At 48.8% G+C, this 21,681-nt stretch overlaps 2 protein-coding genes across 3 annotated transcripts; one reads left to right on the forward strand and one right to left on the reverse strand.

The window, feature by feature from the left end:
* Nucleotides 1–558: 558 nt before the first annotated feature.
* Nucleotides 559–4,584, forward strand: LOC135812831 (uncharacterized). The gene is made up of 2 exons (XM_065326049.1): nt 559–2,689; nt 3,240–4,584. Exons 1-2 carry the CDS (start codon nt 1,030–1,032, stop codon nt 3,653–3,655), a joined length of 2,076 nt encoding a protein of 691 aa, XP_065182121.1. The 5' UTR covers nt 559–1,029; the 3' UTR covers nt 3,656–4,584.
* Nucleotides 4,585–5,706: 1,122 nt separating this feature from the next.
* On the reverse strand, nt 5,707–20,704 carry LOC135812840 (CTD small phosphatase-like protein 2). 2 transcript variants are annotated; one of them, XM_065326064.1, is made up of 14 exons: nt 20,527–20,704; nt 20,345–20,428; nt 19,440–19,520; nt 18,293–18,510; nt 16,610–16,764; nt 15,127–15,211; nt 14,792–14,850; nt 14,487–14,542; nt 14,025–14,111; nt 13,632–13,721; nt 13,114–13,166; nt 12,629–12,755; nt 7,615–7,713; nt 5,707–6,776 (listed from the first exon to the last, which is right to left on the reverse strand). In XM_065326064.1, the coding sequence occupies exons 1-14, from the start codon at nt 20,668–20,670 to the stop codon at nt 6,711–6,713; spliced, it is 1,404 nt and encodes a 467-aa protein (XP_065182136.1). In that variant the 5' UTR covers nt 20,671–20,704; the 3' UTR covers nt 5,707–6,710. The 2 variants fall into 2 exon arrangements, with proteins under 2 accessions (XP_065182136.1, XP_065182130.1); XM_065326058.1 differs by having other exon boundaries at nt 18,293–18,513; nt 20,527–20,698.
* Nucleotides 20,705–21,681: the final 977 nt, after the last annotated feature.

Here is a 21,681-nt window from a genome sequence, read left to right on the forward strand (position 1 = left end):
AAAATACGACATTATTTCGTTCGTTAATCTCCGCTACTCGTCGTCTCACCTGGCTTCAGAAGATGTTACGAGAGATAGGAGAGTCTCCAGCAGGCAGCGCATCCATCTTCAGGAAGTGGAAAGAGCAAACGGCATGGTCCTTGGTTGAGGTAAATGCTGAACGTTTGATTTGTCCCAACCAAGATTTCAGCACTTGGTTCGTCACGATTTTCGCTTGCCAGCTAACGTCTCCGCACTCCAGCTTTCCCCTGTCGGTGTCACGTCCCAGTACACAACGGAGAGGACTACTGATAAACAGTTCACGGCACTAACAGCATTGAACACAGTACTTCTTTCACTTCGTGAATACAAGAAGACAACTGAAAATGACACAATTCTGCAGTGATCGACCTTCTCTTTCACGGAGCTAAGCAGAATGTGCGTCATCACCTGTAGTCGCCATGGAAACGGGATCGGGAAATCGGCGATATGGCAAGTTTCCCTTGCCATACGCAAGCGAGAGATATACCATCGGAACCGATATCCAATTGTCTTTCATCTGAGCCCTACTTGAAAAATCGATGCACTTCCCCTTTAACCTCGGTCCTCTATGCCGTCTGTGTATTGTTGTTGATGATGATCGATCGATGATGATGATGAAGTGCGTTGCTTGACTTCTGCTACGGTATCATACTATGTTTGCTACCACACCTAGGCTTCAGTAGCTATTTTTTGTTAGTGCAGAACTTCAGAAGTGAAGAGACACATGAATGGGGGGCGCTGCGTCCGAGGTAGATCTACGAGTACTACTACTAGCACGTAGCAGCCTCATCCATTGCCCTCAAAGGGCTTAATGACCATTTTGTTGCTTAGTTAGTGGGTTCGGTCTATGTAATGGGAGCGAGGGAGCAGATCGTAGGTCGAGATCTACCATTCGGACTCGAGTGACGATGTTGTGTGCACCTGCTGGGGGTGGTATGGAGAGTTCCTCCGGTCCATCGTAGCGAAGCGGGCTCTGCCGAAGCACCATGGTTTGGTTTCGCTACGAAGATGATTCGACGAAAACTGTTCGCCTGGCTCTTGGTCGTGAGCGTTCTCGTACTTGCCAGCTACGTCCTGTGGCTAAATAAATCCGAGACGAATAGCAAGAAATCAAAACTGCAGCAGATTGTCGAATTATCACTAGGTAGAACCTTGGGCGGTGTGTGGGCGGCCGCATCGGAGCCGTCGCAGTGTGTCGGTGCGAACGGCGGGCGTCAGCAGCACCATCGTTATCTGGTAGTACACAGCCGCTCTCGGGCTGCATCCGGACAGGCCAGACGAGCGTGGGATATACTTCGCAGCGTCGCATCGTCCGGCCCGCACCACAAACCTACCACGACCACCACAACTGGCCGCAACCCAAGTTCTACTGATGCAGTATCCGTGGCTTTCTTACCCAGCTTGGCAGCGTGTTATACAGACATCGACACGATCATCCATAAGCAGCTGCTGGATACTAATCTAAACAGTATACGCTATCTTCACATCATACTCATTATACCGGATTCTATAGACTTAGTGTTCACCGTGTATCATGAGCTAAGGAGCAATGGAAATTCCGATGCAGGGTCCGACACCATTGGTCATAGTCATCTTGGGCAGCACACAGCGGAGAGCCTTCACGACTGGGCAAACGGGCAGCTGACGGCGACGTCTGAGTCATGCTTGCTGAGCAATGCCACGCGAACCAGTGACACACGGTGCTGTCTCGGGGATAGTGCGTATGCAACGGATCAACCCACGTCGATCATTGAGGCCAGCTTCTCTGCGCAGCTGAGACGCTGGCAACAATGCGCCAATGACATTCTCAACGGACAGCAGCGGGGCAGCCAGTCTCGTATTTCCGTCTCTCAACTGCCGGTCGGCACTACGGATGCTGGCCATCCAATTTCTTCTGTCCCGCCGGCTGCCACGGATAGCTACAAACACATGCTGGAATCCCTGTGTTTCTCCTATAATGGTGATGTGGACAACCAACAGGCCATAGCAAGGTTGTGGACGAACACCAGCCGACTGCCCCTGCATCCCGCCACGGTATGGGACCATCAGACGTGGGATCTGCAGATGCACTCGCGCCTGTCGCGCTTCTTCGAGAAGTTCAACTCGTCGCGCGCGTCCGTCCGCGCCGTCCTGGAGGAGACGTCGCTCGACCACGACATCTGGGTGCGGTCGCTGAAGCAAGCGGCGGCTAACTGCTCGACGGGCAACCGCACCGTGGTGGTGGTGTTCTGTGAGGTGGCGTACGCTCGCATTTTGCTAAACTGGATGGTGTTCTACTCTCGTCTGCGTGCCCAGAATACTGACTTGCCACCGGTGTTAGTCATCACGCCCAGTCCTGACCTGCACCGGTTCCTGTCGCGCTTCTACCCGTGTTCACTGTTCCTGTCGCCGATACCGTCGCTCAACATGGCGGCGGCGTTCTGGAAGACCCGCCTGCGCGTCTTCCTGTGGCTGAGCCGCTGGCTGTACACCGTGATTCACTCGGACGTTGATGCCGTGTGGATGCGCAACCCTGTGCCGCTGTTTTTGGATCGTCTGAACGGCACCACCGCCGCCGTCAAGGCACGGTTTCTGTTCAGCCGCGATATCTACCCGGGCGAGCAGAAGGAGAAGTGGGGCGCCACGGCGTGCATGGGACTGCTGGCGTACAGAGGAGGCCGCAAGACCAGTGAGTGATGCATGTTCACGGTGCATTGTGCCTGCAATGAGTCATGCTTGTTCAGCAATGCAACGCGAACCAGCGACACAACGTGCTGCCTCAGTGATGCAACGATTTATGTCCTCATGTCAGGAATTTGATATGGAGTGGAGTGAAAATGGCAACACATGGACTGGTCTGCCACTCGAATCTCAATGCAAAGCAGCACTGTGTGCCACTCAATACACGTTAGCACTCCATGTAAAGCAAAGGCAATGGCCGCGTGATAATCTTGTTCGCACGAGCTCTATAGCACACGTCGCCTGCTCCATTGTACAATGCTTCAATTGCCTAGGCCATGGGTGGTGCTAGTGCGTGCTTATATGTGGTGGATTTTACGTCCACCACAACGACAGCTTCACTGGCTACAAGTCCTTATATTATGAGTTATATCTACTTCGGAGGTACTTCCAAGTACTTGATGTATCTCTTGTAGCTCTTGAAGATATGAAGCCTTAAAAATGTCTAGCATGTGTGCTCTCTAATACATTTTCTGTGTTTTTTTGTCTCACTGCCTCAGGCAAAACCTGGATGAGAGCAATGCAGAAATTCGTTCAGTTCAAAGACGACCAGCGCACCATCAACAGCATATTAGATGACGGCTCGCTTGCCTTTGACAAGAAGCAGGTGCTGCTTGAGCAGCCTGAGCAGGCGCCACTCCAATGGACGTGCGCGCACACTGACGTCCACAAGTACAGCGTGTGCCTGATGCCGCAGAAGCTGGCCGTCCGTCACTGCATGAACGTCGCCAGCTTCGAGCAGTACTTTGTTGCCCACTGTCACAGCAGCAAGCAGGGTGGCTCCAAAGAGTCCATGCTGAGACAGAAGGATCTGTGGAGGCTGACTGCAGACATTCAGCCCATCGATATCACACAGGATAGAGCAACGCTCTCTCGCGCGGACGCCTCGCTGATCTTTCATGCCGAGCCGCCTTGAGCTGCCTCACTCGCTAGCCATTCCCAGGGTTTTCCCCAAGGCAAGCTGCTTGAGCACTAGTCACTATGATGATGAAAGGCATTGCATGCACATGCATGCACACTAGTGGCACATGCAGTGGGTGTCAACATCGCCGATTCGGCACAGCCAGATGATGTGATTGCCGCCGAGGAGTTCGGAAAGAGATGCCGCCTGTCGCTGCACAGAATGAGTGCACATCCGGAACTAACGGTACAAGTTTGGACTGGGCTCTTGTAGTGACCGGCAGTACATGGATTTGTAGAACTCATGGTGTCAGCCATGGATTTGAGAGCATTCCCTAACTAATGTTCCACGATCTCATTTGAAGTTTCCATACTTCGATTAGATTTGAAATGACTCGTATCGGAAACAAATCTGACTTGGTGGAAATATGGAGACCTGTTCACTGTAGTAGCTGTATGACTATGAGTATCTAGTAGTGCACTGCCAGTGTTGTCGAACGGTGCTATAGCTGCCCAGTGACAACTGGCCATGCACTGCGGCACATTCTGCACCATGTGACTGTAACAGAACGCTGGTGCCTGGACCGCCTGGATGCCGGCAGTGCAGCGCTGTGCAACCTGTATTCAAGTGCAACTCGCGGTAAAGCAGCTCAAGCACCCATCATGTACATGCACATTGTAGCCTGGATTGCGATTCCAGAGCGAGTGGTCATACCTCGGTTATCCCGGGTCAGTCCAGGACCGGGCGCTGCCCGTCCCTCCGAAACGCAATTTTAACGCATACATGTTGATGGGGAAAGCCATAGATAATGGCATATCACGGCACTATTTCCACAAAGGGACAAAGAACAGTAATATTTCCACTGAAACTCGCCAAAGGGTGCCTGAAAAGCCATAGATATAACGTCATGCACTATTTCCACAAAAAGGGACACAGAGCAGTAATATTTCCAACTCGCCAAAGGGTGCCCGGTAGACCGAAGTGCCCATAACTTTGGGCCGGTCCAGATAACCCAGGTTTGATTGTATTTTACTATTAATTTTTTGAAGAACAGACCAGCAGACCAGCACTGTACATGACGATGTACATGTACTTGCTACAGTCCATTCAGAAGATCAAGAAGGGCTCTGGCGAGCTCCCGTATTTGGTGATGTTGTCGTACACGGTTAGGTGCAGTGCCGCGAGGTTTGAAACTTGAAAACGGGTCCAAAAAAGGTACCGAAGTGCCTGAAGTGGAGTTCTAACCGCACAATCTACTGTTATGCAAGTGGAGTGAATGGCCTGGATTTTCATGGTTTTTCCCCGATTCAGTGCTTTGGGGGCAAAACATGGCCGATATCCTATTCTTGTTATAACTTTAATATGGCTTGCTTTTTGGAGAAATAGACAGAGACTCAATTCAGAAGAGGATCCCAGAAAGAAATTGGGAAAAAATTTGACCCATTAATTTTATGGCCAAAAACTAGGATATCATCACGTACAGCGTACAGTGCTGCTCAATGAAATCCGATCGCACAAGTAGAGTATGTGCCGGGTGCAGTGCAGCCCCAGACCTGCAAACGCTAGGCTGTGTATGAGTGCAGGGCGGCTGGGCGCTGACTTGTCTTGACTCACGCGATCGGATTTCAGCGAGCAGCACACACATATGTCAGCCTTGCTCTTTTCTGCGGACACTGCTGGATTCTGCGGAAATTCTGCAAACCGCGGAATCCACGGGGAGCAGACTGGTGTACACAACACAAACTAGTGCTGAAACGAGTACTCTATAAGCTATCGAGCGAGTACTGTCACTATCGAGTCGAGTATCGAGTACTCTATAAGCAATCATGCGCATATATGTCAGTACCACATACCCATTTTTTGCACACCATTTACACAATTCAATATCCTTCAATAAACACAAATTTTCATTGCAAAGCCACATGGACGACGGATGTGTACGTCGCTATCAAGTTTTTTATTTATTTATTTATCGAGTCCTTTTTTGATATCGAGTCGAGTACTCAACGAGCGGGTACTCGAGTACTCGGCGTACTCGTTTCAGCACTAACACAAACACAACTTACTTGGCTTAGTTTGAAAAATTCACAGAACCATGGCTACACACGCAGACCAAGAGAAAATGTTAACCAGGACTAAGGAGAAAAAACGGTAGAAGGATGATAAAGTTGTGCTCACTAATACAGTGGGGAGTCGGCAAACGATTCCACACACCGAGGAGAAGAGAATTTAAATTTGGAAAAGAACAGAAAACTAACAACATGAAATGCTTCAATGTACTTGGTCTGACTATACATGCACAAACTAACTAGTAATGACTACACTAAGTGCAAGACTACGAGGAAAGGAAATAGTAGTGCAAGGGGGAAGCAATGCGATGCCTGCATCGCAGCACAGTCCTAGAGAGAAGGACATGGGTCAAGGGAAACGAAGACAGCACTGCCGCACGATCAGCATGGCGGTGCAAAAGCAGCGTGCGAACGCGAGGCGCCGCGCACGCATGGGGCAAGACGGTGGTGACAACTCCGTGCAATACGGCACGGGCGCTCGGGGCTATGATAGCAGCCCGGGGACGGGGGGCAGAGTGCTGATAGTAGCGAGGCAGTGGACGGTGCTGTAACACACTAGCTAACTATCATCACTATCAATGAGATATACACGAGGGGCAGGAGAGTAGCAAGCACATGGCAAGGATAAAAGAACAAAGTAAAAAAATGAAGAAAGAAAGGAGAGGAGGTCCAGTGCAAGCTTCGGTTGCATCAAGAACAGACACGCACGCACGCAAATAATACATGAAATAAGCATGCAGGGAAGAGAAGAGTCACACACGCACACACACACACACGGGGCATCTTCAACGGGTAACTTGGTCCGGTCGGCGGTCAGGATACGTTGTTGAGGAGTCAAATGTTTCATGGAAGAATGATTACAACTTTGAAATGCTTTTTCGCTTGCTTCTCCCAAGCGCAGTGAGACCATCGTGGCTTGCACCTTACGACATGGGAGAAAGTGGCATGTGCCGAAGGAATTCGTTCGAGTCTAGGACAATTACTGGTAAGGAGGCGAACAATCAGTCCGGTGGGAGTCGGAGGTGAAGCTTGAAATGATTCTCTACGATAGGGCGAACGTCCGGGTACTGCACAACACAATAGAAAGAAACAGAAGCAGGTCTTACAAGTAAGCACAGTTAATTACAAAAAAAACGTAAAATAATTTCCGATTTCAGGTTGACTATCCAAGGGTGTGTTCGATTGGTAGGATCGGGATCCAGATCAACCGGATCCAAATGTGACCTTTGTTCGTATATGGCGGGTAAACATCATTCTTGTACACATTGTGGTACGCACACACATGGATCGAGATACTCTTGTTGACTTTTCGTACAACATGCGCGATGAGTGCGACTTTCACCCTTTTGGGTGACCTGTGAGACCACTTTATTACTTCGTCAACATGGCAACAGTCAAGGTCCAAAATATAGCGTTCGGTTGACTCTGAAGGATCCGACGGATCTGAGATCTGGATCCCGATCCTACCAATCAAACATGCCCCAAGAGTAGGTCCCTCATTATGCACACCGAATGGCCTATCAAGAGAGTACGGTAAAACAATTGATGAAACACTACATGAAGCACAAGTGAAACTTCTCTTAAAGCTGGTTGTGTTCCTCAACACAATTGTTCATACGCAAACCAAGGAAATAATGTGAAATGCAACAGCATACACACACCTCAGACATGCCCATCGCGGAAGCGATGATAGCGAACAGCTATGTTAGACATAGCAACTTGTGCTGGGATTACACCATTCAACAGCTTGCAAGGCTGATGAATTGACCGCCACTATTTTTAGCCTGGTATCCACCACACAGCTGTTTGAAGTGACTTTTTCTGGCCAGTGAATCCCTATTTTTCATTTTTCCATTTTTTTTGTACACACACACACACCAGCAACATGGCGAACTGTGCACGTACCTTATTGCGGACGATGTCATCAAGGAACGGAAGAAGATCAAGCAGCTCCCGGTCATCTTCATCATCGAACCAACTAGTGATGGGAATGCCATTGGTCAACTGCAGCAGGGGACAACCCAGTCACACACACAAACACAGAGTACTATTAACATATCAGCACAAATTCAGGGCTCACAGCCTCGTACAAAAGCGTGGGCGCCATTTTGGACAGGCCGCTGTCACGCGAGCTGTCACGTAAAGCTTGAAAGTGGGGTGCATTCAAAATGTTCATTTGTACTGATGCTTTCTCCTAGGCCTTTCAAACTCTAGGAACATACTCTCAATACCCATTGTAAGGATTTGTCCGAGAGTTTTTAGTTTTAATCGATACGGTTTGGCGTACATACGAGGCCAAAGTATCAGTTGGTGCAGGCGTAATTCTGACATGAATTATTGTCCTAAAATTGAAAAGTCTCTCGGACAAATTCTTCTAATTTTCCTACTGAAAATTTTAAGCTATTGGCCATCAAAATCGGGCAAGAGACGGGTACAAACGAACATTTCGAAGGCGACGCTATCTGCAGTACAGGTGCGAGGAAGAACCGCGCTCGCTGGACCGGTTGTGAATGCGGAAACAACACTACAGCAAGGCGAATTTTCGAAATGTTTTTGCTACTCGCCTGGCGCTTCATCGCTGTGTCCTTCAGGAGTTGTGGCCAACTGAAGAAATACATGGCCAGCACAACGGCGAAGCCTTTGGACGTGTTCTCTTGCAACGAAACGGAGTGGCGAATCAAATAATTCACAACTCCACATCGTCACTACTGCGTTGCGCGGCTCTTCGCAGCGGACCAGGCGTATATTTACATTGTACACAACAGGACTTCACGGCGGAGAAACTAAAACTAGAACACTACGTGAGTCATTGCTCCATGCCTTCAACATCAAGGAGTGCATGTCCTCTCCTTCTCCCGTCACCCGCGCCTGTGCATTAGCGGCGTAGCTGCCGGGCAGTAGATGTTGAACTCTTTCGTGTTCAACGAATGCAGGAATCTGCTCGGGGCTACTCCTCGCAGGACTCCGTGTGTGGACAGTCTGAAGGAAGAATTCGGCCGGCGAGGCCAACAGTGCTCGCGAAATAATCCACTCGGAAGGAAACAATAACAACCGAAACAAATGGAGAACTGTCTCCGTCTTCTTCACAATCCACGGCTCAGTTCTTGTCACAGCAACTCAGCCCAAGCAAGTCAAAATCTCCTTGCGACTGAGTGCTACGCCTGCGCTTAGCAGTCACGCGTGCCCGTTTCTATGGTGATCAGATCCAATATGTCCTCCCACGTAATCGAGGTTTTGGCATACCGGCTGTGAGCCCTGAAATTCCTGTGATGTTAAGTCAGATGCAGGCTACCACCACAACACAACAAAAGCTGGAACAGATGAAGCAAGCAAAAGCACACCAGGGAATTTTCTAGAACCGCCCCAACCGGTTTTCGACCGGTTGAAATTGTTGGCGACCGGTTGAAAAGTTACAAATCAGTTCCAACCGCCCGTACCTTTCTGTGGGTGAATGGAGCTGTGAATGGTCAAACGCTTTTTTCTGGACGGATACTTCCAGCGAAGCCGCGTGGGCTGGTACTAGGGTCACGAGTTTGTACGGTCGAACCGCGTCATCGAGCTGTAGCAACGGCGTTGCTACAGTCCAACAGCTCCGCGCGACATCGCTTTCACACCTTTTTTAGCCGTCATCACACGTCCACAAGTAAGTTCCGGTACCGCGGTTACATACTTGGTTGGAGCTGGAGGTGAGTGTGGATCCATGAGTACACGCAACTAGTTACTTTCACGTTCTTGGGCGCGCAGTTTACAAACTTTTCGTTGCACCGGAAAGAATGCGCATAAATGTATGTCTACAGGACCGGTACTTCGGGTTCGAAGTTAGTACAACGTCGTAGACTGTTCGATGCTCTCGCTCCAAAAGTGCCCCTTTCTAGGTGATCTGCTTGCAATAAATAGTCTTCGACTTCTCGACGGCAGTTCAGTTCTTCTTCTCTAGAAGCTGTTTTTGATCATGGACTCGGAAGATCTTTCAGAAGAAGACAATTATTTCGAGGAAAGCAGTGATGACGGTAGTACCCCAGAACGTGAAGTGGTCGACATCAGCGGCTCATCGGATGACGGAGCTCCTCCTGCTAAACGCTTGCGCCTTCAAGTCCCTCGCTGCGTGGAGCAGTGGCAAGGTACTTACGACTGGTTAGGTGTTGAGGAATCCAAAGGGACGATCGTCCTGTTTTGCAAGTTGTGCCGTCTGCATGGGAAAGTCGCGCGGGGAGGAAACAAAGTTGATGCTTGGATCGATGGGACCAGTCGGCATCGACTCTCCGGGGTGACAGACCACTTAAAATCGAAAATGCACGAGGCCAGCAAAGTCATCGAGAAGACTGCCGTTGGTGTGAAGGAGAAGGGCGGAGGATCACTTCCAACAATGCAGCGACGGGCATTGCTGAAAGCTACCAGCGCGAAGGACCAGGCAGTGCTCAAGCTCCTGAAAGCACTGTACTGGCTCTCGAAGGAGAACATCGCCATGGACAAATGGCATGGAATGACAAATGAACTATACGACGTTCTGGGAGTCGATGTGTCCGCAGCTAGAAGGGCCAGGGATGCCCTCTACACGTCCACTGTCGCCAGAGACGAATTCCTGGAGGCATTGCACGGAGTTCTCCGGCAGCGAGTGAAGGCCAAAGTCGCCCAGTGCACCTTCATGAGTGTAGTTGCTGACGAGTCAACAGACGTCAGCAATGTTTCCCAGCTTGTGCTGCACCTTCGGCTGGTGAAGGATGGCGATGTGGACGTACTGTTCGGTGGCATTGTGCCGTTGCTGGAGGGCTGCAGTGCCAACAATCTTGTTACTGCGATCAAGAACTGGGCAAGGGAAGCTGGTGTGGACCTTGCTAAGTGCCACCTTGGTTCTGATGGGGCATCCACCTTTGCAGGAAGAATAAACGGCGTCGCTGCACAGCTTCAAAGGGAGTATCCCCTTATGAAGTGGATCCACTGTGTGGCACATAGGGAGGCTCTTGCTGCGTCAGACGCCATCAGTCAAGTGCCTTACCTGAAGACCGTTTTCTAACCCGCATTGGCAGGAGTCTACCGCCACTTTGACAACTCGCCGGTGAAGGAAGCTGGTCTGCATGCCATGCAACAGATTCTGAACGAGCCATCAATAAAGTTGAAGGAACCATCGTCTGTCCGCTGGCTGTCCCATGAAGGCTCAGTCCGGGCATTCCGGAAAAGCTTCAAGTCTGTTGTGCGGGAGCTCAGAAGACAAGCAGACGAGAAGAACGATGCAGCCGCTGCAGGATGGCTGCGGAAGGTGAAGACGTTCCGGTTCGTAGCTTCCCTTCTACTCCTTGGAGATGTTTTTCCCATACTTGCTACACTCAGCAAGACTTTCCAGCTGCGGAATCGTCAATTTCGCAACACTGAAGCCAGCGCTGACCATTGCCGTCACCTCCCTCACGCAGCTAATTGAGAAGGATGGAGAGCAATTCGCTAAATGTGCAACTTGGTGTACTGAGCTTGAAACTGCGGGAGTATCGTTCACCCGGTCAGACCATGACATCCAGGTCTACAAGCGAATGGTGGGCACACCATACCTGGAGGCACTCGTATCAGCATTGGAGAAGAGATTTCCCTTGCTCCCCTGTTTGTCTGCCCTTGAGGTGTTCCAGCCCAGCCGTGTTCCTGTCGCTAATACCCACGACCTTGCTGAGCATGGTTGCCAGGAGCTGACAACACTGCTGGATGCTGTCTCTGACGCAGACACGAATTTCGTGAATGCCGATGAAGCTCGCCAAGAATTTCGGCATCTGAAGTCAGCCATCAAAGTCTGTGACACTCTGCAAACCATCGACAATGCTGCGCAGTTCATGGCCACCATCCAAACCCCACGGTTCACTGAGCTGAGGAGTGAGATCCCCAACCTGCTTCGCCTTGCAGACTGGCGTCTGGCATTGCCACTGTCAAGTGTAGAGTGCGAGCGGGACTTCAGCCGGATGAAGCTCATCAAAACACCTCTTCGGAACCGCCTGAAGAACACCAACCTCTCCCGACTCATCTGGATCTCGGTTGACGGTCCGCCCATCAGCGAGTATCCGTTCGAAGAAGCTCTGCTGCTGTGGCACCAAGTCAAGCAACGCCGGCTACGAGGAGGACAAGCAGTGCAACAGGCTCTTTTGCCCAGTGCAACTGATGCCTCTGCAGCTCTTGGTGCTGACGGTGCGACTCCTGCTGTCGATACTCCTCCTGATGCCACTGATGATGATGCTACTGCTGACCCAAGATTTGCAGCCTCTCCAATTCCTGCTGCTGCTGATTCTTTTGTTGCCGTCGTTGATGGTGCTGTTGCTGATTCACCTGCAGATGTTGTTGCTGCTCCTGCTGCTCCTCCAGATGTTGTTCCTGAAGATGATGCTCCTGCTGATGCTGTTGCTGAAAAGGGCCCTTCTGTGGTTGCCACTGTGCAGTCTGCGGGTGCTGCTCCTGCTGCTGTATGTGCGCCTCAGGCACCGAGATCATTTCGGCAAGCCTCCATATCCTCCTTTTTCTCCAAGCCCGCTAAATGAGCGGCATACTTACCTGGTTACATCTGGCGTGGCCATACTGAATAAAAATTCTCTCTTGTGTGATAAGCTTATTCGAGTTGATTCATAGTTCACTTTGTAGACTTTGCTGACGTTGTAGTGCTCCAATATGCTTTCTAGTTTGGCATAATCACTTCTGTGATATCCCTACCCTCAGGCTCTGTAAAGTCCATTTCCTCTGCTTATATCTTTGCTACACTCCAGTACCAAGAAATCTGTTAAATTGATGTCGAGTGCCATATTTGGGTTGTATTTTGAAAAAAATTCCGCAGGGGGGACCCCCGGACCCCCCCCCCCCCCCCGACTCCTCATTGGACCGTAACCGGTTGGAAATTCGTCCTAGAATATACCCTGCACACGGCCAGTGAGCAGTGACATTGCTCAAGACTCACATTGTAGGCGAAGGCATGCGGAGAGTTGTCAATGATGAGGCTCTTGCTCAAGTCACGTCCGAGAATACTCAGGTCCTTGATGTAGTTACCTTGGACCTGTATGCAGTGCTCACGGAAGAGGCGATGTCTGAAACACAACAGAAGCGACGCAGACAAGCATGGGGATCGAGAAGGGAAACGTTCAGCCACACCAGATCTCCACAGGATACACTACAGCTGCACGCAGCAAGAAATCAAACATTCACTTATGTACAAGATCAGCCCCTAGAGCAAGCAATCTTCAAAGCAGCCGTTGCCCTATCAATTGAACACATGCAATGGAACTCCAGGGCATGCGTTTCATCAGAGTTCCACTGTGTTGTTACAGTTTTAGCTTGAAACTTTCAAGAAAACCTCCAATTTGATGGTGAAATAGGAGGAATTCAGCAGAAACCCGCCAAACCCCAGCAAAAGGAGCTGTACAGTAAGCAATCTGTCATTCTTACCTAACGAGTTGACGATATGGGTCTATCACATTTAGCAATTTGTCAGCGTATACCTAAGCACGGAGAAGAGTAGTGCAACAGACAAACAAAACAAACAATGCAACAGAGTTACCAACTAATCAACCATTTCAAGCTCAGCCACACCGGTCCGTTAAGATAACGGATTGAGTGTCCCATGTACCATACTTGACAGAAAAGATAATTGATCAGCAATTTTGGGCTCGGATGGAGAGCCAAGGATAAATTTATAGAGAAAAAAAAAGGACCAACGAGCTATATGTTGCGCAGTTATCTGTAGAACGTCAGTACTGTCGGTCAGTGTCGTGCAATGTTATCACATGAGTTGATTGTTTAGTAACTGGTGGTGTTAGTGGACATTATAGCATAACTTGTAGTTCCTTGCTCCATTTTCCTTCCTCTAGATCAGCAATTTTATAATAATTAACTTCAATGGCAAACTATGTTGCAAAGCAGAGGGCTCGACGACAAGAATCATACTCGTTTCCGCTCCAACTCACCCTTCTAGATGCAGTAAATAAGATCACTTCATAGTACTGTGAGACGTGCTCGAGGAATTCTCTAAAGAACGGACGCGTTCTGACATAAACCTGGCCAACAGAACACACAGAACACAAACACAATCAAGGTCGGAAAGCTTCAATCTTCAACCGTACATGCACCACAACACAAACATGATGCAGTGGAGCCATAGACAATACCACCACGGCTGACTGCTCAATTGTGCAGGGCAGACACAGGGTATTCATTCCAGACAACAACTCATCCAAGAGTCATTATGACAGCAACACCCCCCCCCCCCCCCCCCCCCCCCGACAAGACACACCATGCAACAAGAGAGCAGACAGGAACGCAGCATCACAGCATGATTCGCGAGCAGAGCAACCACCCACCTTGTGTAGCGTGTCCGCGACAAGAACGGGAAACGAAAAGGACGCGTCCTGCAACTCGTCCACAGTGCAATGAACTAACGTTTCATCCTGCGTCAAGAAATCAACATAACAGGGAGGATGCAACTGTCAGAATATGCACGCAGGACAGGTAGTAGCAGAGGCATACCACAAAGTACACTGATGTTCAAAGCCCTCCCCCCCCCCCCCCCCGGTGCTATTTCTTGTGAATGGAGTGTAGTAATACAGAAACCGTCTTCAACAGTGCATGCCAAGTACACTGTATGCATATCCCTATTTGGGGGGGGGGGGGGTAAATCCCACAAGTCAGCAGAACTCGGATCTACACACAGAACTGATCATGAACGAAGCCGGCACGAACATAACAGTGTACACAATATGATTGTGATAAAAAGAAGAAGCAGTAAAGCTCTCTAGAGCCGCGACCAACACCCATAAACTCACCAAGTCTAACACTAGCGAATACTCATACTTGCAGCTGCGTGTCTTTAGTGGCAGTGCTGCATGAGACAGTACAGGGGAAACACAGACAGCAACATCAAAGTCAGTGACCAGAGACATACCAAATGCAACGCTGCTCCAAACTCCTGTTTTCTTCATTTCAGTTCAAGTACGCTTCGCATCGGCTTACCTTTGCGACTTCACACCCATCGTGAACGTTTCCAGATCCCGAAGGTTTCCCAGCTAATAAAGTGTCGACACAGTACCTATAGGACTTGGGTATACAGAGACCTGGATAGATGACTTACCTGGCTGACGGTACAGAAAATCCTCAGGAATAGGAGGTGCATACTTGATGAAGTAGTACCTGAGAAGATATCGACAAAAGAAGGCAAGAAAACACGGCGTGATGGTAAGCAAAGCGCATGCGCACGTGCATTAGATGCTGATGCCCGCACAGGAACAATCACTCAATCAGTGGAGGAAAGGAAGGAATCTGCGTGAATTGGTTACTAAGAGAAGGGGAGTGTGCATGCAGCATATGCCTGCTATGCAAAGGACTGTTCTAGTACAGTTCAAGATGCACATGCACAAACACATGCACATACACACACACACACAACCAGCAACCTAGTGCACTCACGGGTCGATCCCCATCTGCATTGGCATTTCCTCCTCATCTCCTTCATCGTCCTCCGCTATGCCACTATCCGTTTCCTCCACGTCATCTGGTCAGTGCCAACAAGAGAAACAACATCATTCAGTCACAAGTAAGCTGCATGGTCACCAGCAACAAAACGCTAGGTAACAAGCGGAGTGATTGATAGTATGGCGTCAAAGTGCAAACACACACACACACACACACACACACACACACACACACACACACACACACTGTACTTGCTGTACTTGCTCACTGCCAAAACTGGTCACGTGGGTCTCCCCGGGAGAGGGGAGAGAGACTCAAAAGGAATCTTGGAAAGATGACTCAATTGGCCATTGAACCACCCAACGGCCGACACCCCCTGAAATCCCCAAACTAGGGTGGACTTGAAATGATCCCACTTATGGGCTCACCACACCTCAGTAAGTGGGTGAGGACAAGGTGCAGAAAAAAGGATTGACGGCATCAGGGTATCCGTCCTGGGATCCAACTGCAGGTACCCCTGCCCCCAGTGAAGGTAATACTTGGTACAAGTGTGGGTGGCTAAATCAGAGTGCACACACACACACACACACACACACCGTGTACCATATACAGTCGTCCCTCTCTAATCCGGCACTTGATTATCCGGAACCCTTGCCAACCGGCGCACTTTCTGACGAAACCGATTTTTTTCGTTCGATTCCTACATCTTAATCCGGCACTTGAATTCCGCCTCCGGCAGTGACTTTTTGAAACGAATCGCTCAAACTGCACGTAGTTTGATTTCATAATCCGGTGGTCGTAAATCGCGTACCGTACAGGTGCACTCCTTGCTAGGCCTGCAGGCCAAGCTAGGCCAGTCTGGTCAGTGCCGCGCGCGCGGGGCCACTTCAGAGTTCAGTTCAGTTGACTGGAGTTGCGGTGCCACAATCACTGCTGCAGACCTGACTGCTATATTTTCACAATTCGCTGACAGCAAGGAGTAGTGTGCTGCCAATTTTCAGGTGTGTGTGTGTGTGTGCGTGTGTGTGCAAGAGTACATGTGAACATGACTGTTCTCTGTTTTACTTTATCACTTTTTCACTGTGTATATTCCTGGAGAACAGTTGAGAATATAAAGCCGTGCACCAAATACTTGGGTTGACACGGAAAAATCCTGCGTGTTGACGTATGATACATGCATGCAATTGGGTAGGGCCGGGTCAGAGGGCAGGATTTCTTAATCCAGCACCCTCGTTAATCCAGCAGAAAACGCCGTAGCAAAAGGTGCCGGATTAGAGAGGGACTACTGTACGCCCGTCGCAAGAAAAAGCACACAAATCTGCAAATGCACTGGATGTGCACCCACAGATTTTCTCTTATAGCAACGACAGCGGATCTGAACCTGAATGAAACAGATCAAGACTAGTGCCAGATAACTATCTACACGTACACACGTACACACATAATGTACACACGCACACGCGCGTTTGGCACTCACAGGACACTGCCGACGCGATCTGAGGGTCTGTGGTGACTTCTTCCGTGGCTGTTGTGACAGCCTCCGTGCAGGCGACACCATTGCGCAGTTTATCCGGCCCGTCGATGGCAGGCCCGAACATGGACAGCACCGGGGAAAAGATTGTGCTGAGAATTCTGCAAGGGAGTTGAGTAGGCAACAAAGAGAGAGCAGAACAATGGATGAGCACAGGGGAAGCTCAGCATCTTTAGGGAAATAGTATTCTATTATTTCTTTTGATAACCGCAATCAATAATAACAAGCTGAATCGACATTTGTGTACACTTTATTCATGCAGCGTAAAACGGTGGAGACAATGTGCAATAAAACGATGAAAATAGGAAGAATTATTGTCTCCTCGCCGTTTGTTATAATCTTTCTTTTCTTTTTTACATCGGAAGCTCAAAATTGCAGCTGCACAAATAAAAGAGGCCGATGAGAGTACCGTACTCCATGCGCAATAACCTCGAAAAAAATGACTCAAACATGAAGGGGGGGGGGGGCGCAATTTATAATCAAGTGCAACTTTCATCTGGGAAATACGATACAGGTACCGTATTTCCCCGATTATAAGTCACACTTGATTATAAGTCGCAGCTCATTCTCACGTCCGAACCAAATCGTCTCAATGCATTCACATCAGTAAGAAGTCACACTCGATCGTAAGTCGCACCCCCTTCTTTGCCCTTGAAGTTTAGTGTAAAAAATGTGCAACTTACAATCGGGGAAATACGGTAGATACCTTATTTTTAGGATACATGCAGCTAGCAAAGGAAAACACCAGAAGAATGTTTTAGCTGTCTTGAGTTGTACGGTGATGATGTATTTTCTGTTTTGGCTCGTGGTATATATAAGTTGCACTGGGCTGTTTGTAGAGACATTGTATATTCGTAAATTGTCCCCTGAGTTATGTGTTCAGAAGGGAAAGGTGCTGTCTCTTCGGTTGTTTGGCGTTTATCCCCGTGTTAGTGCTAAGAATACTGTTTTCTCTTTGATACGTTCGATGTGTTAGTGCTATTTTTCATCTTCGTGTTGTATTTGACCCACTGCGTGCGCTGGTTGCACTAAACCGTTCACACTCATTTGCAGCGTGATGGTTTATGTTAGTGGTGTGCACGGGTAGTCGGGTACCCGTGCTACCTGTGAGGACCTCGGGTAGACGGGTACCGAATCGTACCCGAAAACCCGAAGTCGCGGATGACATCATGTAGAAAGAGTTACAGAGAGGTCTACCATGGTCTACAGTGCACGTGTACAAATATGTCACGCTTGTCTACCCAGTATGTAAGGGAAGGGGCCGGTGTGCATTGTGGTCTTACCATGGAAACATTACCCGATCGGGTACCCGTGCTACCCGTGGAAAACTACCCGGAACCGATACCCGAAGAAAATGCTACCCGACTCAGCTCTAGTTTATGTCCTTCAATTATTTTGCCTATAATTGCTGTTTTAGCCATTTTGCTGTATTCCCTGCATAAGCCCATGATGAGAAGGGAACGAAAATGTTTGGTTCGGAAAATCTTCGATTTGTTCTTCTACACTAGTGAGGAACAGTGTATAATTTAGATGCATGACTATTGTACTATTCTAAGAATATTTCAGTGCCAGTGTATACCATCAATCGATGGGATCACGCATGGGGTGAAACGAAACGGTGTGACCTACCCCTTGTCCTCGGGTGCTGCTCCGGACGGACAACTCGACTCGACATCATCATCATCATCGTCAACTGGCGCTGTCGTGGCAACAGCCGAGGTGGCAACAGCCGAGGTGGCCGCTATTGCAATACTTGGCTCTGCTGCTGTTGTAAGCTGCGATCTGGCTGTTGCTGGACGAGCAGGCGATGAGGTGATCAGGTCGGCGACATGCGCCACAGCACCACGCTTCTTTGCACGGTTGGCAACGAATGCAGGACAACAGACAAATACGGAAACACACAATGAAGCACTGATATGACCCACGGAAGGGTGTACATGTGTGTGTGTGTGTGGTGTGTGTGTGGTGTGTATGTATGTATGTATGTATGTATGTATGTATGTATGTATGTATGTATGTATGTATGTATGTATGTATGTATGTATTGAGTATGCAAGGCACATTAAAATCTTTTTCAGTTGAGGTTGATTTGCAAAGCATTGCACTGAGTGACCGTGATCGCTATCTGAACTAATACCTGTCATCCTATGCATGCAGATGCAGAGGCGCATACATGATGATATGGCGCAATCCACTACCACCCAGGCCACAGAAATCCATAGAGCGCACCCAGGGAATGCTCACTAGTGCGTAGTGGCAGTGGTGTGCACCTAAAACCTAAAGTGAGTCACAGATAGGGTTGGGGACTATGGGGGGTGTCTGGGGGAATTGGCCACCATAGTATCATAGCGTCACGCATCAGCAGGCAAGGACACAAAGGGGAACACAACCCTACACAACAGTCGACACCATCACACAACACACAACACGCACAACTACACAGAGTGACAGAGCAATGAATTTGTGTGTCTGCACAAATACAATGAGTGCCACATATCCCTATGCCAATAATTATTATGATCGTAATTTGTATGACTGTGCTGGTATGTGGTGTGAGGGAAGGGAAACACCACTGGCATCAAGCACTACTACTGACTAGCTAGCTATCTACAACCAGCGTCAACACGTACTACTAATATTACTAGTGCCCAGTGGATGGCAACACACTCCAGCTCTGCGCCTGTACTTACTCACTCAAGAGCACCTCTTAGCCATCCACCAAACAAAGTAAGTTTGAAATGACATGTACACTTGCAAACGCATGAGGTATACTTACGGGTTTGCGACGAGGACGATTTCCAGTCCGCTTCCGTTTGGCTGAAGGAGCGGTATCATCAGAATCTTCGCCCTCTGAGCGCTGCAAGTGCAATACAAGGACAAAAGCGATCGAAAGCCAGGTAATGTGGAAATTGTACAACTAACGACTTACTTACTATAATTATTACAGCCACCAATGTTACGCTGGCATGGCATACACGTGGCGACTGTTGTACAGACTGTGCATGAAAAATTTAGCACACGAAAACCAGCTAGCACTGCACTGTAGTAGGAGCTGACAAACGACGACAACCAAAGTAACAGAATTAGTGATAGCCATGCATGTACAGAGCATGTACATAATTATTTACTAACACGGTGGCGGAAAAGGAGGCGAAGTGCAACAGAACAACAGCGTGACGGTTGTTGAAAAGACCTCACGCAAAATCACCCTCACTGCACAAGGCTGCCAAGAAAATGACACTGCCCTGCCTTTGAAGGGAATCGGAAACAATCCATGAAGAGCCGCAAAACAGCTGGATTCCAGCATCAGGTACGCCGCACATTCGTCTACGGTCGACACATGCACAAATTACTTGAACAATGCTACTCCGAATGAAAATCAAATGAGCTTCCCGCCATTGCAGACAGGAGCCGCTTCGAAAATTTGAAAGACCAAAACCACGCTTGTTGTGGTTCTTCCACACTGGGTGGCAACAGGTCTATTTGCAAGGCAGAGATGCATAGAGCAGCCCCCCACCGAGGAGGAATCTCACTTTACTAGTAAGTAATTGCGGAGTCCAAAAATTAGGCCATGGGGAGCAACGGTTCGCACCAACTCTCGGCTTCCAATCAGATATGCGTACAAAATCTGCCACCTCACAAGACACTACGAAAATATACCGTAGCATTGCAAAACTTTACCTCTTCACGACCATCAGCCTCGCCAGGTCCGCCTGGACTGGCCCACAGCATTCTCTTCATCCAGGTAGGCAACCAATGGTGCAGCTACGACAAAAGACAACAAGAGTAGCTTCAGGGATGGACACACTCCCGAATACTAGCAGTCCAATGGTCTCAGCCACGTCCTCCTGATGACAACACACCTTATACTGATCGGATGAATTCTCAGCACACGAGGACAACTGACAATCCACTGAGTCCACCTCATTGGGCAGTCGTTGGGAGTTCACAACAACAGCAGGGCCAGTGCAGTTCTTTCTCTTTCGCTTGGGCTGTAGGGGCTGCATATGGAGGCCGTGGGTGACGTCGAAGCGACTCCAAAGCTTCACTGATCAATGATGTCGAACTCTGCACTACACTACACTCAAACAGGTCGATGATGGAGTGCAGACTTGTCATGTACAGACTCACACAGACCAGACAGTGACAGTACAGATTTGTACACGACAAGTCTTGCACTCAACTCACTGACGGGATCCATGGATCCCACAGACTGAACAGACGCTACCTTTCCGCGCGTTGAGAGACGGAACGCTACGGTTTGTATTTTCCCGCTTCTGCCGCACTTCGTCACCAACTGACCAAGTGCGCGCACGTGCGTCCATGGGATTTTCAAACAGAAACAAAAAATCTTTTCCAGTCCAAAAATCCGATCTATTTTTACCAAGAGTCCATAAACATGGCGATATGGACTCTTGTTTTCGGATAGAAGAAGAAGAACTGAAAAGAAAAAGTCCAGGTTTTGAGTACATGTACTGTGTGTGTAGTATACAGACTGTACCATGGTGTACATGCGCCAAGCTGGCAAGAGTGAAAATGACAGGCCTGTTTTCATTGGTTTTTATCAACATTATTTTTATGTTCATGTACTCAGAGTCCCTAGTCTTGATGGTACGCCAGTACAGTACTGACCATTGTGACCAAGCAAGGAGTAGGAGTAGGATCACTGCATTGATGAATCGTTTTTACTTCCAATCCCAATTAGCCACAGCAACCATCAAAAAGAAGGCAAAAAGCAACAGCAAAATGAAGGTATGTAGGCAAGAAGCATACAATTTCCTACAAAGAAGAAGAAATGAAAGAGAATAAAAAGTGAATCGGAAATCTCGCACTCTGAAAAGCATGAAATGGAAACCAATAAAAAGCGATCGAAGAAACTTGGGCCCCACTCAAACGTTGGCATGGATAAAGCACAGTCAGTCATGGTACGTATCCACAGCAAAGCAAAGCAAAACATTTGACAAACAACAAAACACTGCATTGGCAGAAATGTGTAGTCCCTGTCATAAATACTGTCA

Source organism: Sycon ciliatum, chromosome 1, assembly GCF_964019385.1.
Source record: "Sycon ciliatum chromosome 1, ocSycCili1.1, whole genome shotgun sequence".
NCBI lineage: Eukaryota > Metazoa > Porifera > Calcarea > Leucosolenida > Sycettidae > Sycon > Sycon ciliatum.

Bases quoted from the DNA above. Each gene is read 5' to 3' on its own strand.
- LOC135812840 (XM_065326058.1), bottom strand. From the start codon at position 20,670: ATGCAGCCCCTACAGCCCAAGCGAAAGAGAAAGAACTGCACTGGCCCT. The intron at 14,543-14,791 runs GTAAGTCATCTA...TGTCTCATGCAG, and splicing joins TTTTCTGTACCGTCAGCCAG to CACTGCCACTAAAGACACGC. The intron at 6,777-7,614 runs GTACGTGCACAG...TGTGTTGTGCAG, and splicing joins ATGACATCGTCCGCAATAAG to TACCCGGACGTTCGCCCTAT.
- LOC135812831 (XM_065326049.1), top strand. From the start codon at position 1,030: ATGATTCGACGAAAACTGTTCGCCTGGCTCTTGGTCGTGAGCGTTCTC. The intron at 2,690-3,239 runs GTGAGTGATGCA...TCACTGCCTCAG, and splicing joins CAGAGGAGGCCGCAAGACCA to GCAAAACCTGGATGAGAGCA.